The sequence below is a fragment of the Cavia porcellus genome, unplaced genomic scaffold, assembly GCF_034190915.1.
Source record: "Cavia porcellus strain 051 isolate PalLab524CR breed Dunkin Hartley unplaced genomic scaffold, mCavPor4.1 scaffold_6, whole genome shotgun sequence".
In the NCBI taxonomy this organism is placed as follows: Eukaryota; Metazoa; Chordata; class Mammalia; order Rodentia; family Caviidae; genus Cavia; species Cavia porcellus.
This window is the reverse complement of record NW_026947489.1, coordinates 9,014,745-9,030,518: the sequence shown is the minus strand read 5'-3', so window position 1 is coordinate 9,030,518 and position 15,774 is coordinate 9,014,745. Positions and strand designations below refer to the sequence as shown.

The following is a 15,774-nucleotide window of genomic DNA, read 5'->3' as shown; positions in this document are numbered from 1 at the left end:
GGGTCTGGGGTAACCCTGTACATCGTGGCTGTAATATATGGCAGAGAAGACAGCTCTAGGTCCCGATGTCCCCTTCAAGGCCACACCCCCAATGACCTAACTTCCTCCCACTAAACTCTACCTCCTAAATAAAGCTGTAGGCTGGGGACCAAGCCTTTAACACCTGGGGCTTTGGAAGACAAACTACAGCAGGGAGACAGAAGGAAAGAATGGAAAACAGTTGCTATAATACAGTTTGATTCTATCAAAAATTGAAATTTTTTTTTCTTTGCAAGATTCTTCCTTCATGCCTCTGGGACACATGCTAACTCAAAAAATAGCCTACCAAATTGCATCAGGCTTGGCCTACCTGCACAAGAAGAACATCATCTTCTGTGACCTGAAGTCAGACAACATTCTGGTGTGGTCGCTGGATGTCAAGGAGCACATCAACATCAAGCTGTCAGACTACGGGATCTCACGACAGTCCTTTCATGAGGGCGCCCTGGGTGTGGAGGGCACCCCTGGCTACCAGGCCCCAGAGATCAGGCCTCGCATCGTGTATGATGAGAAGGTACCAGCCCAGTCCTCTGCCCTCTCCTAGGTCTGCCCTGCAGGTCTTGAGCTGAGGTCCCATCGAAAGCCAGCCAGGCAGTCCTGGAGCACCTGGCACTTCTGAGCTCAGATACCCCCAGCACACTTGTTTCTGAATCCTGTGCTCTTAAGAGTTTCTAGCTCAGGTCGGAAGAGCTTTAAGAAGCAGATAGAGTAACAATGGTAAAGGAACCATAGGTCAGGACACCACAAGATACTGGCCTAGTCACATGCCACGCCAGGGAAAGTATACTCTGGCAGGATGGACCTACCTGCGTGCGGCCTCCACAGGCAACCACAGAGCCAGCCCCAGTTCAGACAATGGCTAATTGCTTATCTCCTTCCCTCTTAGCTGGTTAAGAAATACAGACACACAAACACCTCAAAATCATCTCAGATTGCACATTTCACATCTAGTACCAGCCCTGTTAATCACCCTGGATTGAAATGCCCTTCACAATCATTTCTTGTTCCTGAGTGATTTTCCGATACGTCCCTGACCAATTGCTTTAAGAATGACCTAAGCATCTGTGGGTTAACTCAGCACCTTTAGACACTGCCCAACATAGAATAGCTACTCCGGTATAGCAACAGAAATAAGAGCTTCTCAGTAGCAGGTGACTCAGACATGATGAGAAAAATATTCACATTAATATTTTTCAAGTCTTATCTCAGCCATTTTTCTGCTAAAAAGTTATTTCTTGGTCCTTACAGGAGCCTTCATAACTGTTTCTTTGCTGGGCCTTTTTATGACAATTAAGATGAGATATATGACAACAAGCTGAGATGTAGGAGATGTTTTCTGTTTTGTGAATTGTGTATGCAACCCATCTAGTGCCAAGTCTGTGAAACCAAGGGTCTTGGCATCCTTTGAGATGCCTGATGGTTAGCAAGCTTTTAGTATGTATTTATTGGATGGATGGATGGATGGATGGACGGATGGACGGATGGATGGGTGGATGGATGGATGAATAGTAGGATAGGCAGTCAGAGGAATGAATGGGTGTTTAGGAAGAAGAAAGTATGGGAAGATGGATTTGTAAGACTACAGGACAGGTGGGCATATAGATAGTATATTGGCAGATGAATGGATGGATGGATGAATGGGTAAAAATGGATGGATAAATAGAAGATCCTGTGGTCAAAAGGATGAATGGATGGCCAGATTAGAGAATTAATAGCTAAATGGACAGAAAGACAAGTGGCCAAGATGGTAGGTTAGCTTGTTGTATGGATGAAAATAGAGAACCCAGTGGATAGATTGACACTGATCTTCCTTTGGGCAAGGTCTGAGTTTTCTTTGGCTAATTGTGTCTCTGCTCTTCCTCTACTTCAGAACCAGCTGGCAGAGCATGCTGCCGGGCCTGGGCAGGGGACCTGACTTGACTTGCCTTTCTGCCCAGGTAGATATGTTCTCCTACGGAATGGTGCTCTACGAGTTGCTGTCAGGACAGCGCCCTGCGCTGGGCCACCACCAGCTTCAGATCGCCAAGAAGCTGTCCAAAGGGATCCGCCCCATCCTGGGTCAGCCAGAGGAGGTGCAGTTCCATCGACTGCAGGCCCTCATGATGGAGTGCTGGGACACAAAGCCGGAGAAGGTACGTGGGGTCCCAGAGCCTGAGGCCGCCTGCTCCTGTGGGTAGGAAGTCTGTGTGGGTGACCACCATCTGCACCAAGAACAATCGTGCAATGTTTCTCTGTTCCCCTTTTGTAGACAGAGACAATTTCTGCTAACCTACCTAGTTTTGTGTTCTGTGTATGTCGCTTGCAAGAAAAACAACCTTTTTGTCCCAAACTTTGTCATTTCATCATGTCAAAAAAAGTAAAAGTTGGATATCTCTTTATCTGCAATGCTTGAGACCAGAAATATTTCAGAATTTGGAGTATTTGCATAGACTTTACTGTTTGATTATCTCTAATCCAAAATCCAAAATGCCCTAAAATTCAGAACCTTTTCGAGCCTCTCACCGTGTATGATAACTGTATAATCCCTGTGCAAAACGGAGATGTAAAAACCCCTTTGTAAGGTAGTGGAAAAAAGTTTGCTCATGACAAGAAGGTTAAAGCTAGTTTATTGTTTGATTTGGAGAGGGCTCTGATTTCAAGGTTAAAACTCATTTATCGAATCAGGTGGAGCTAGTTCAATGCATTGGGGGCACAGTGTGAAACACTTGGGGTCTAAGAGGAACCTGACCACCTGGGCCCAAGTTACAGAGGCTGCCAGTGACCAAACTGTGCAGACGAGTTTGTTACAAGCATCTGAAGCCTCTTCAGCCTTTTGTTAGGGTTTGGTCCTGAATGAGTGGGTTCCCTTCACCCCCCTGATGTCACAGTGAGAGACACATGCAGACATGCTCATGCCCATGCCCGTGTCCTCTCTCTGCAGCGTCCTCTAGCCCTGTCCGTGGTGAGCCAGATGAAGGACCCAACCTTTGCCACCTTCATGTACATGCTGCCCTGTGGGAAGCAGACGGCCTTCTTCTCCTCCCAGGGCCAAGAGTACACTGTGGTGTTTTGGGATGGGAAAGAGGAATCCAGGTAACCTCCTGCCACCCACCCTACCCTGCGTATATTCAGAGTGGAATTTGAGAACAAGAAATCAGTAACGTCCATGGTGATTATTGTTCAGTGGTCCAGAGTCCACCTAAAGTCCATTCAAAACAGCAGGAAGTAAGAAACTGAGTCAGCACGAACGTTTTTGTGGTTAAGGGAAGCCAAGAAATGATGGGCTCGGCCAGGTGTGTTGCAAACATTAGTTTGCGAATCGTGCTTTGAAAAGAAACTGTTTGCAGTCTGATTATGCAGGATGTTAACTGATGCCCTAGTGGGGCTCAGTGACCCTAATGAGGCTGATGCTTGATGAGAGAGGGACAGAGCCTAGAGCCAGCCCAGAGGGTCCCTTTGAAAGAAGAGGCCACAGACATTCCCTTCCAATGAAGGGGTTTGCAGTATCCCAGAAGAAAAGAGCAGGTACAGACAGGCATGCACCCTAAGGAAATCCAGGGTGGCTGCAAGACACTGAGGTTCTGAGAGCCACCAGGCTGGTTATGGGGCTTTCTCCAGCACATCCTGCTACCCCAGACTGCAGACGGGGTGATCAAGTGATCCTAAACAGTGTGGCTTTGCTCAGAGAGGTGCAGACAGGAGATTCAGGGTGTCTTTGAGTTACAGAAAAGGACCATGAAGGCTCAGTAAGGTCATGAAGGGAAGAGAGGAAAAGATCCCAGTCTTGTGGTGCATGGCAGCGAGCGAGGCCAAGTGAGCTGAAGAGCTGGGCAGTCGTGGTCAGATGGGGTGCCTGGCATGGTGTGGGTAGGAGGGGTGCAGTTAGAAGCAAAGGTACAGATTGGGGGGGACTCGGGAAGGGACCTTTGAGGAACAAAGAGGAGGTCTCAGGATGCAGAAGCCAGGGTATAGGACAGAGTGTCAAAGACTGAAGTCACCAGGAAATCACCATTGTGTGAGAGCCTTCCGTCCAGCTGCCTGGTGAGGAATCCTCACAGCCAGAGTCGGCTTCCCGTGAGGCCCTGGTGAACACCTGAGCCCAGCAAGGCTTCAATAAAGCTGAGCTTGAGTAGCATTGAGGTCAATGGAATGGACTTTGCAGTTTCTTTCAGGTCATCCCAGGTGAGGCTGGCATCAGATTTTGTGCCTCTAGGACTGAGAGTTATTACGCAGACACACACTAAGAAGTGATGTACTCACAGTCACTGTGCCCTAAGTGATACAGCTATTAGATAGCATTGCCATCGAATCAGGGATTTTAAGTCATCTAGAGCTGGTTTAAAGGACACAGGAGCGCATGCGCGGGACTGAGGCAAACACTGCCCGTCTTATGGAAGAGGCCTCAGTACTGCAGATCTGAGTGCTAGAGGTCCCTGGCAGTCCCAGTGCAGGCCTGTACACTGAAGCCATTTCCAGTAATTACATTGGGGTCGATGGTTTTATTGTTGCTATTCTAAGATAGGATTTGTGATCTTGGGGGAAAGTTAATGAATAACAATGCGGCTGTCATGGAAACTGATTTCCAGCATGAGCTAAAGGGGAAACAGAGGTAAGGTACAGTATACATAAAAAGTAAGTAAAGTTCTGCATTGCAGTTGGTTGGTCCTCTGATCTATTTGAAGAGAGGCCTGGGAACCAGGAGCAGGCAGCTGCCCATGAGTACCCTGGGGCCCAGGGAAACCAGGGCTCTTCTGAGGCTGTCGTGTCAGCCAAGAGGTCACTGGGAACTGACCACCTGCTTGTTGCTGACCACAGGAATTACACCGTGGTGAACACAGAAAAGGGACTTGTGGAAGTACAGAAGATGACGTGTGCCGGCATGAAGCTGAGCTGCCAGCTCAAGGTCCAGAGCTCACTGTGGACGGCCACCGAGGTAATCGCCCACGTGCAGAGCCCTCTGTGGGGCAGGTTCCACCACTGTGCAGCCCCAGGGCCTTGACTTCCTGGTAGCCCCTAGCTCATCCCTGGGCAACCCTAGAGCAATGCCCTCCATCCTGCAAGACAGCAACATGTCCCCCTCAGGGCTGGGCCCTGCCTGTCACTGACTCCTGCCTGCCGCCCCTGCTGGCTGAGGTCCAGGGTGATGAGTGTCCAGCATGGACCCCGCTGGAGGAGAAACCAGGTTTGACACACCCAGGCTTCCTGGAATGCTGCAGTGTCCACACAACAGGTTATGTCTGCTCTGTAGGCCTTTACCCTCACACTGGGGAAGTCCCTGGAAAGCCCCAGGAGAGGTCTCCTGAGGAACCCTGAGAGGCATGTCCAAAATCAGGTGTTCTGGAGTCATGGATAGATGGTGCAGTCTGGAAGGAGGTGACATTTGGAAGTGTGGCTCAAGTGTGTGTCAGAAATCTCAAAAATACTCATGCCAGGGCTGGGAATTTAGCTCAGCGGCATAAGCACCTGCCTTGCAAGCAGGCAGTCGTGAGTTCGATCCCTGGTACTGATAAAAACAAAAAAGACAAAAAAAAAAATACTCATGCCACGTAAGCCTTGCTAATTTCAGTTTGAAGAATTTATTCCAAGAAAATAGCTAAGACACACAAACACATGACAGAGGTGGAAAGAGAGAGAATACCAATCCTAACCTCAGGATAACTCATAGTGAGATGTGGAGACGAACCGAGGCTCTGCCAATAGGTCACCCAAATTATGGTCCCCGAGCGGAGCACAGTGGTGCCTTACGCCACCCCCGCTTTAGTTAAGTGGGAAGAAAAGTGAAGAGGCAGAGCCCTTAGCTCAGAGGCAGCGCACTTTGCCTAGCAATCATGCGCGAGGCCCCAGGTTCAATCCCCAATACTGCAAAAACAGTAACAAAAGCCCGAAAGCGAGAAGACAGCATTGCATTAAAATTCCATCTTTGCACGTACCGTCTGCATTCACACACGTGTGCACACACACGCATACACGTACATGGAATTTCTGAGAGGCACTGCCCCAGATCCCAGGAGTTCCCCTTCTCTGGATAGCGGAACAGGGGCGATTTAATCTTTCTTCTCTAGCTGTGTTTTTTCAAAGTTACTACAAAGAAAAGAACTACATAACTAACCAACCAGAAAACCTCCGTGGCCTCACTTAAGGAGCAAAGAGGCTCCCCCAGCTGGGTGCGCTGCAAAGGGAAATGCCAGGCACCTCCTCCCCTGGGTCTCACTGTCGCCTGTCTGCCTCTGCAGGACCAGAAAATCTACATCTACAGCCTCAAGGGCATGTGCCCCTTGAGTGCCCCGCAGCAGGCCTTGGACACTCCGGCTATCGTCACCTCCTTCTTGGCGGTGCCTGTTATTAAAAAGGTGAGGTGAGGGAAGTGGGTGTGTGAGTTTCTGACCACCGACTCTCACGCTGGGTGGATCTCCTAGGTGTGTCTGGCTGGGAAGCAGAAAACACGCATCCTCTTGGGTCACAGGCCTGATGGCAGGCTGCCTTAGAGGTACAGGTGGCTTTCATTAGCATGTGCATTTACTATCCACAAGACAAGACACAGCCCGACTCGGGTGCAAAGCATGCGAGTGAGCAGCTGCGGTGTGGACCTGACTCCTGATAGCGGGGCCTTCAGAGGCTCTTCCCCATCTGCCTACACCAGGGCCTCCCACAGCCATCAGCGCTGGCCGGCCCTGCTTCTGATCCATGGGGAGCCTGCTCTCCAGGGCTCACTGACCACCCCGGCCCCAGCCTTTGCCTAGCATGGCCGGGCTGACTTACCTTCTTAGTGCCCTAATCCTGGGCACACCGTGCTGTCCCCAGCCCAGAGGAGTGCCTTGGAATCAGACCCAGCCTTAGCAGAAGGGTGAGGTGGTCCTCCTGCTGCCCCCCACATCCCATGCCCAGGCCTCTCCGTCCAGCCAAGAACAGCCCTCCGCCCACACCTCTTCTCTACTCCTGTCTGTTCAGTTCTCAGAGTTGGGGTCGTGGCCCATCCTCTGTAGGGGAGGCAGTTGCCTGGCTTTCCAGCCTCTGCTGCCCTGCTGGGGTCCTGACACTGCTCAGGCAACTCTGGCATGGTCCACCCTTTGAGACCTGTTTAAACCACAGATGAGATCGGTCAACATGCAAGGAGCCATTCCTGGTGCTGCCGCTTAAAGTGTGTAGACCATCATCAAACCATTCCAGCCATGTAGGAATGAAAAGGATTCATAGATGCCCAGAACTCTGGGCCAGGGCACTTGGAAATTGAGAGTGTTACTATGACCTCCTGACGGTTGTGGAATACATGAGCTCTTCTCTCCTGTTCCAGTTTCATTCCTTAAAAAAGAAACACAAGTATGAAATGAACTTTGGCTTCATTTATGGCCATGGCCCCAGGATGGGGATGGGGGGCTCGGGACCCAGCATGCAGCAGAGCACAGGAGGGCAGGACACAAAGCATCATTGAAGGCCATCACCGACCAGAGCCCCAAGCCAGGGCGCCACCTCCCGAACTACCAGGGGGAATAAAGCCTGCTCTGTGCAGAGCCTCCTGCGAGGGGTGCCTGCTCCCTCCAAGGCCTGGCTGCCAGGGGCTGTGCAGGGCAGACGCCTGCATTCTTGCACACACGTGTTCACACCCAGCCTGGACATGGCATTCACCACCCCAGCCCGACCAAGCTGGGACTCCAGACACCGGCTTTGAGCCTGTTTGTCTTGGCTGCTTGCTTTCTTAAAAACTCCAAACATGGATTTTGATAACTTTCTTCTAGCTTACTGCCCTGATGTCGAGCTGAAGACTGTCACTCTGTTACCTGGGGCAGCCCAGCCTCCTGACTTCCCTGACTGCCAACAAGGCAGCTTTCTGCAGCTCTCCCTCGCTGGCACCAGGCCTGGCCCCGCACTGTCCTGACTCTGGCTCAGCTCTGCAAAGCTCCTCTGGCTCCTGCTGTGTCCTGTTCCTACTCTGCCCTGGAAGCTGCCCTGGGGACCCTCGGGGGCCCAGCATTCAGTCTGTGCAACTCTGTCCTCTGCCCAGTGGCCTCCATCCATGAAGTTTTGCTTTATTGCAGACCTAGGGGGTGTCCTGAGGACCCCAGCAGTGTCAACTATACCAAGGATACCTCCCAGAGGTTCCTAAGCTGAGAATATGGGCACATCAGATGAGACACGCCTCCAGGAGAGAGATGAGTTGGAAGCGATTTGTTTCAGAAATAGTTCAGCAGGCCACACATTGGCCACTTGAAATAGAAAACCAAGTGGAGTCCCAGAGATCAGTGTGATGAATGAGATGACAACAGAGACAAGGTTACCCGTTCCCTGTGTCCAGCCAGTACCAGGGACAGTGGTGGGCATGGAGACTCTTGCCCTGCTTTCTGGAGTATGCCACCTAGGGCAGCAGTGAGCAGATCCCACGATGCCCACAACTTCTGTCACATGAACAAGCAGTGATCACATGAGACAGAACACTGTGTCCTGCCTCTGGGGAGGCCTTGGTGGCCTGAAGGAAAAACATTGCATTGTGCTCCACACAATGCAAAAAGTCAGCCCTACAGATCCTGGTAACCTGGTTAGTGCGTGGGCACTGTACCTCCGTGGCATATCCCTGGCCTTGGAGCAGGCAGGGTGGGCGTGGCTACATCAAGCCAGGCCCCTGCCACCTCTGGGTGCTGGGCCAGGGCTGCTGCTGGCAGACCCAGCCTTTCTGAGGGCTTTGCTCTTGAGGACATTCCTTTGTCTATGTCTCCCTGTCTCCTTCCCACAGAACTCCTTCCTGGTGCTGGCTGGCCTGGCCGATGGACTTGTGGCTGTGTTTCCCGTGATGCGGGGCATTCCGCGGGACAGCTGCTCCTACCTGTGCTCACACACAGCCAACAGGTCCAAGTTTGGAATCCCGGATGAAGATGCACGGCAGAACCCCTACCCAGTGAAGGCCATGGAGGTGGTCAACAGCGGGTCAGAGATCTGGTACAGCAATGGGCCGGGCCTCCTCATCATCGACTGCACTACCCTGGACATCAGCAGGCGGCTGGAGCCCTTTGCTGCCCCCTCGGTGATCACATCAGTCGTGTGCAGCTCAGACTGCAGGGGCGAGGAAGTCGTCTGGTGCCTGGATGACAAGACCAACTCCTTGGTGATGTACCATTCAGCCACCTACCAGCTGTGCGCCCGGTACTTCTGTGGCGACCCCAGCCCCCTCAGGGACCTGTTCCCGGTGCAGCCCTCAGATCCAGAACCCCTGGACAGTCATACAGCCAGCCCAAAGGCGCCTGAGGGAGACTGCATCGCAGACGTGAGCATCATGTACAGCGAGGAGCTGGGCACACAGATTCTGAACCATCAGGACTCGCTGACCGACTACTGCTCCATGTCCTCCTACTCCTCATCCCCACCCCACCGGGCCACCAGGTGCCCTTCCAGCCTGTTCAGCTCCCCAGCCAGCTGTTCGAGCATGCCTTTCTCCACAGACTGCGAGGACTCCGAGCGGCTTCAGGAGCCCAGCGCTGCCTCAGACAGGTCTGAGCATGACCTGAGCCCCATGGACGGGGAGACCTTCAGCCAGCACCTGCAGGCCGTGAAGGTCCTCGCCGTCAGAGACCTCATTTGGGTCCCCAGGTAGGTTTCTGGCCTTGCCTTGGATTTGCTCCTTCCTTCTGCAGTCAGCAGGGACCTCTTTAGCAAATCTAAGAATGCAAAGCTTACCTGCCTAGCACAGAGCTTGGGGTGCCACGAAAGGAGACCCACACAGTCCCCTGCTGCTAGGTTTCCAACTGGGAAAGTTGTCATCTACCTTGGAGGCTGCGCCCTCTCTGTAACTTAATCCTGTAGCAGAAACTGTACATTCGCTACTTCCTGACCATGCCTTTCTGCACCCGGTGCTTTTCCCCGTGGAGAGCATGGCCAGCCATGGACAGAACGCTTCCCTTCCTTGATTTTGGTTTCTTAGGCACGGGGGAGACGTTATTGTCATCGGCCTGGAGAAGGATTCGGGTACCCAGCGGGGCCGAGTCATCGCTGTCTTAAAAGCCCGAGAACTGACTCCACATGGGTAAGATGTGGAGGGAGGCTCCTTTGGGCCCTAGGGGAGTAGCACAGGGAATCCAGGACCTGGTTGCCAGGTCCCTCCTGATAGCTCAGCAACCCTGTAGGCCTCTGGGCTGATGAATAAGCATCAGCACCCCTAGTGTGGCCATCGGCCAAAGCGGGGACTGAAGAGAGTCCTCAGGATCCTCTTCCTGGGGAGCTCAACAAACACTGGCTAAACTGAGCTGCAGCTTCTGGCCAGGGCTGCCTCCTTCTGGGTGCCCGGGTCCCTGTGGGCCAAGTGCATCCCCAGGGCTGAGTGCAGGAGAAAAAGGGATCCCTCCCACTGATTCAGTGTCCTTCCTGCCGGGAGAGCCCTGCCAAGCATGGCCCACCTGCCCCTCAGGCAGAGCCAGGTGACAAGGCACGGTCATTCCTCACCGTGACCAGGTGGGAGCGGATGCCACCAGGAGGCATGGCAGCGCCAAGCTTGAGCACGTCTGTGAGGACAGCTTGTCCAGGACGGTGTCTGTGTGGGAGAGGTGGAAGCCCGGTGCAAGGCCACAGTTTCTGACAACATCCCCCCAGTACACTCTATTCTGGAGCTGCAAGCAGGAAATGTCCTTCATGAAAAGCTCCTCAATTCTCTGAATTCAAATTGCGCCTGTGTGTACATGTGTTTGCATGTTACTTTGGAGCCTTCCCACTTCACACTAAGCCTGTTTCTCTGTGGCGTGAGGTGCCACGCCCCTGTTGCTGAGGGTTTTTATTTCATGTGGAGCATGCAGACGTGGGGAAATCTTATTCAGCCTGTTTCCTCCAGAGTAGCAAAATGACCCAGGAGACACCCTGGCAGTTGTCCTCCCTGGCCTGCCAGCCTTGAGCTTCCTCAGTGACTCCTGGGGCCATGACACTTGTTCTGTGAGTGGTTCTAGAAACTCACTTGTGGCCTGCTCCTAAGTCTTGGATAAGTATTTTGTGGCACACTTGAGCAGAAGTAGTCCCCAGCTAGCAGGTCAGGCTTCTAGGATCAAGTGGATCTGCAGAACCCAGGTTGGTTGACCTTGGTTTGCTTGCCGTGGGTGTCTCTTAATTTTTAGCTAGCATCTTTTTCCCTATTCATCCCCCAAAGCTGAGTTTTCCCAAGACCCCAGCAGCCCCCTGGCAAGGCCGTGTGGGAATCAGAGGCCTCTGGATCCCCTGGTTGCAGGGGAGTCTGGGTACCCAGCAGGGCGCATGAAGTAAGCACAGAGATGCAGATGGTGGATGCCCAGACAGGCCACCAGCTCTGCAGGGCCCCAAAGGCAGGGAGGCTGCAGGAGCCACCCAGTGTGGCCCTAAAAGAAACTCATACTGTACCCACAGTTCCTGCCAAACCGTCCGCAGCTTTGTTTTCTAAGTTGTGGGAGTATAATATTCAGTCCCCCAGAGCTCGTGGCGAAGGAACTGAGCTGCTTTGACTAGTCCTGTGCCATGCAGTGGTGGGAATTCAGCCTGATGACATTTTCTGGGCACTTCGAGGTCTGAAGGAAGTGTGGAAGCATCAGGTGCCTTCTAGAGTCAGTCTCTTCCTGACAACCCACAAACATAAATTGATGCCCTCGATTTTCATGAGATGTAAAAAGCCTCAGCCTTCAGATGGGACCAGACTGGAGGGCACCGGAACACATCCCAGAGCCAGGCTGGGACACACAGCCTCCCCTTGGCCGGCTGAGGGTGTGCAGGGAAAGGGTCCTGGCCCCACCCTGGGGGACCCCTGAGTTTCCTCAGACCCCCCTCTCTCTGCAGGGTGCTGGTGGACGCAGCTGTGGTGGCAAAGGACACAGTAGTATGTGGCTTTGAAAACGAAAACTCAGAATGGTGCCTGGCTGTCTGGAGGGGCTGGGGCGCCAGGGAGTTTGACATTTTCTACCAGTCCTATGAAGAGCTGTGCCGACTGGAGGCTTGCACGCGCAAAAGGAGGTAATCTCTGTGGAAGAAGTACAGTGTGACCAGCCTGCGGCAGTGCCCAGGCCCCAGAAGACTGACCCTAACCCTATGCTGCTAAGAAGTGCTAAGAAGCTGCCTGCCTGGCGGGGTTGAGAGTTCTCAGGTTCTGCAGGGCAGTTACCTGGATACCCGCCCCCTTCCGCCACCCTATGCTGGTTTTACAGCCCAAGGGAACATGGTGGGGTCTGCAGAGGCACCTCCTACCCTTCCATTGCCTCTAAGAGCCAGGGAGAGGAATCCCATTCTGGGCTGGGTCCCACAAAAGGAGGCAGGTCCTCCCCTGCATAATGGACCCGCCCGGTTTTCAGCCCCAGGTCTCAGATGGAATTACACTAGAGACTCTCAGTTGAGGAGCAGTTCAGGCAGGGCAGGAGGAAGGCTGTGACCCCTGCCCCTTGCCCCCAACACCCCAGTCTCAGCTCATTTCACAAGCTCCACAGTCCCCAGAGCATGGGGCCCAGCTCGGGTAAGCCGGGATCAGGTATCTCCCGCTCAGCGAAGCTTCTGTGTGGGAAACCCCCTTAAGGACACTGGGCAATGAATGAGTTTCTTTAAGTGCCACAGCCAGAAAGCCCACTGGCCTTTATGCTCTTCTCTCACCAACAAAAGGAAGGGGAAATCCCATCCAGGGGACCGGAGAAAGGGCCTTGTGTTTATAGCTTTGTAAAATAAACTTGGGCACAGCTGGAGCACAAACCCTGTTTGTTTGCACATCGTAATCTTGTTTATCACTTTAACAAATTAAGTAATATCTCAGTGATGAGGCTGCTGGTTGTGAAATCGCGTTGTACGGGACTTATATACCTAATTATGTATTTGCTAAACACATACTGTACACACGGACGGCAGACTGTGCAAAGTGAAGTTGTTCCCACGCACGCGTGCCCACAGAGCCGGTCTTTGCCAACAGTGATCATTTAAGGCTGCTTGATGTAGGACGGGGAGCTTGAAGGTAAGAGCAAACTCGGCCTCAAGCTCTTGAGCCTTTGCTAAAGTTAAATTATAAAAATCCAACTTGAGATTTGCCGGGCGTGCAGGCAGATGTGACTCCTTTCATCTGAAAATAAACAGATTCACAAGAAAGCAGCCGTGCCCTCCGTCTTTCAAGTGCTGTGACAGGAGCACAGGCTTCATCTTTCCCGGGCCACCAGCGCCCGTCTCAGCCCATTGCCACAGCTTCTGTCTGCCCCCAGCAGTTCACTGGCCACAGCCCTGGGGTCCCCGCTCCCCTTTCTAAGCCTGAGCCCCGAGTGCTAGCACGAGGAGAGTACGGGCCTCTCACCCCCTTCCCTGCCCTTCACCACCCTGCTCCCTAGCAGGGCCTTAGGGATCCCCACTCTCCCCTTCCTGTCATCTCCACCTCTGCCCATGCCCTCAGCTGCCCACTTGACCCCCAAATGCCACCCAGGTCCAGCCTGACTGCCACGCAAAGCCTGTGCCCTGTGTCACCCACCTGTAGCCAGACAGCCTTGCAGACACCCAGGCTCCCCCACAACACAGACCTCTCTTCCTCCTGCCTATGGGCACACCCCTGCCCTGGCCCAGGACACTGTGAGGAGAGCCCCACAGCAGCAGAGGAGAGGACATTTTCACACCACGGTTAGAAACCATCTAGGAATTGGGCAAGAGCACTGGACTGCATAAAAACTAAGAACTTAAACAGAAAAAGTACTACACCGTCCACAGGTAGAGCGTCAACTGAGAAGAATATTTGTGACAAAACTGAGAGACAAATAGCTCATTTATATTGCATGGAAAGACTTTGTACCTCTCAATTAAAAAAGAGAAAACTCTGTAGGGAAATGAGAAAGGTCTGAAGAATCATAAAGAAATGCAGATTCGTAAAGCTGCCCCAGTTCCGGGCTCTACCTGGCAGTCACAGAGGCTGCAGGCAATGCCGTCTGCTGCCCTGCCCTCACATGGCAGAGGCTCACGGGCCAGCATTATTTCCTGCACAGCTACTGTCAGACACCATCACGAGGACATAGGGGTTATCATATAGACAAGAACCTCAGCTTCTGCTGTGCAGGGTGACAGTGAACACAAAAAGTCAGAAATTGGCAGCTAATGGCTAAACGGCTACATATCACTGAGACTGGGGAAGGCCTGCATGGGGAGGTACCATTTGAGAAGGGGCATTTGTGTGGGAATCTCCGGAGCACGGGGCAAGGCTGGTGCATGCAAAGGCCCTGTGGTGAGGGTGAACCGATACATTGGAGAGACCCATGAAAGTTGGTGTAGCTGAATGTTTGTGAGAACAGCAGAGCTCAGGGACTCACCAAACACAGGATGATAGTCCTGAGTCTTTATTGCAGCTTCTGGCAGTTTTAAGCAGGACTTTGACAATCTCTTTGACAAAAAACAAAAACACTGACTGATTGAGTGGAGAAGAGACCAAAGAGAAAGTGGTCTACAGGAGGTCACTTAATAGAGGGCATTTTGGCAGAATCCACCACTGTCTCAAATATAGACATACACTGTTACCTGAAAGTTCCACTTAGCCTATTTAATCCTGAAATATTTGCAGAAGTCCTCAAAACTACAGAACAAGGACGTTTATTACAACATTTCTCGCACAGGAAACATCCCAAACCTCTCCAGAGGGAAATCATAAATTTCTCTACACGCAACAGTCTGATGCTTTGCAACCAGACCAAAGAAAGAGGCAGTGCTGAACACACCGGTCTGAACGGCTGTCTCTGAGGTGTGGGATATGTATTCCATTTATAAAAAGCAACTTGCCTTGAGCGTGTATTCAGTTACCATTTTGCAGAGCTACACATGTGCCCACATGGTAACTATCCCAAAGGATGCCGCAAACCTGGCAGACTTTTGGTACTCCTGGGGAAGAGACCAAGGGCTGGCATGGAGGGAAAGGCCTTTGGTTTTTACTTTATACTTCTTTTTCCTCTTCCTCTTCTTCTTGCTCCTCCTCCTCTTCTTCTTCTTTTTCTCCTCCTCCTCCTCCTCCCCCTCCTCCTCGTCCCCTACACTCTGTATTGCATACACACTTTTTTGCGGTGGTAATCCAAGCTGAAGGAGACTTCTCCCCTGTGACCCAGGAAGCAAGTGCCTCTCTTTGAGTCCATATGAATCTGTGGAGGGTGTCAAGTCCTAGGCAAGGCCAGCTCCCCGACAACACCGTCCTATCCATCTGACCTCCCTGGTCTGGGCTTAGCTGTGACCACCCTGGCTGTCTTTGGGATGCAAGGTGAACATGCACAGGACAGACAGATGTGAAGGGCTAGGATCAGCCACTCAAGGTCAGCGGGTTCTGGTGCCGGTGCACCCTTGTGCTGGCGTCAGGAGAGCAAAGGCAATGTGGTCCCTGCCTAGAAAACAACACCCAGCTCCCTGCCATCCACTGTGCTGCACTCCCCAAAGCAACAGCCTGGGGGAAGCACTGCTCCCTGGCTGGGCTGCCACCACCTTCCCTGGCTACTGACTGCTGAAACCTGCAAGACTTGCGCAATGATCTGCCTGGGAGGCATAGCAGAGCCTATTTCTCTGTACTCCAGGGCTGGCATGCAGGCTGCTGTGCAGGTTGTTCCTTGAACAGGAAACCTTTGGGCAGCCTCAGAGGACATGGCATAACAGACAAACTGCCCCAACGCTCAGGAAAACCAGCAAGCACGAACACCCAGTTTGGAGCATGTTATGACCCCTGGAAAGAGCATATCTTCCACCAAGTCAGGACCTGGGGCCTGAAACTCTCTTTGCCTCTAAATGCCTAATGACAGTTCGCATCCAAAGCCAAGCTCAGCCAAATCTAGGGGGAGAGGA

The 15,774-nt window shown here is 52.5% G+C and overlaps 1 protein-coding gene and 1 long non-coding RNA gene across 3 annotated transcripts in view; one reads left to right on the top strand and one right to left on the bottom strand.

The window, feature by feature from the left end:
* Lrrk1 (leucine rich repeat kinase 1) overlaps nucleotides 1–13,074 on the top strand; it is a 128,883-nt gene extending 115,809 nt beyond the window's left edge. For both annotated transcript variants that reach the window (XM_013158772.3, XM_063249920.1), the window contains 8 exons: nucleotides 276–553; nucleotides 1,977–2,171; nucleotides 2,960–3,111; nucleotides 4,834–4,951; nucleotides 6,252–6,368; nucleotides 8,744–9,594; nucleotides 9,926–10,027; nucleotides 11,791–13,074. In XM_013158772.3, coding sequence (XP_013014226.1) covers nucleotides 276–553; nucleotides 1,977–2,171; nucleotides 2,960–3,111; nucleotides 4,834–4,951; nucleotides 6,252–6,368; nucleotides 8,744–9,594; nucleotides 9,926–10,027; nucleotides 11,791–11,968 — 1,991 coding nt within the window. In that variant the 3' untranslated portion in view covers nucleotides 11,969–13,074. The remainder of the gene's footprint in view (nucleotides 1–275; nucleotides 554–1,976; nucleotides 2,172–2,959; nucleotides 3,112–4,833; nucleotides 4,952–6,251; nucleotides 6,369–8,743; nucleotides 9,595–9,925; nucleotides 10,028–11,790) is intronic.
* LOC106028896 (uncharacterized) overlaps nucleotides 1–15,774 on the bottom strand; it is a 72,187-nt gene that overhangs the window by 9,524 nt on the left and 46,889 nt on the right. The window lies entirely within an intron of this gene.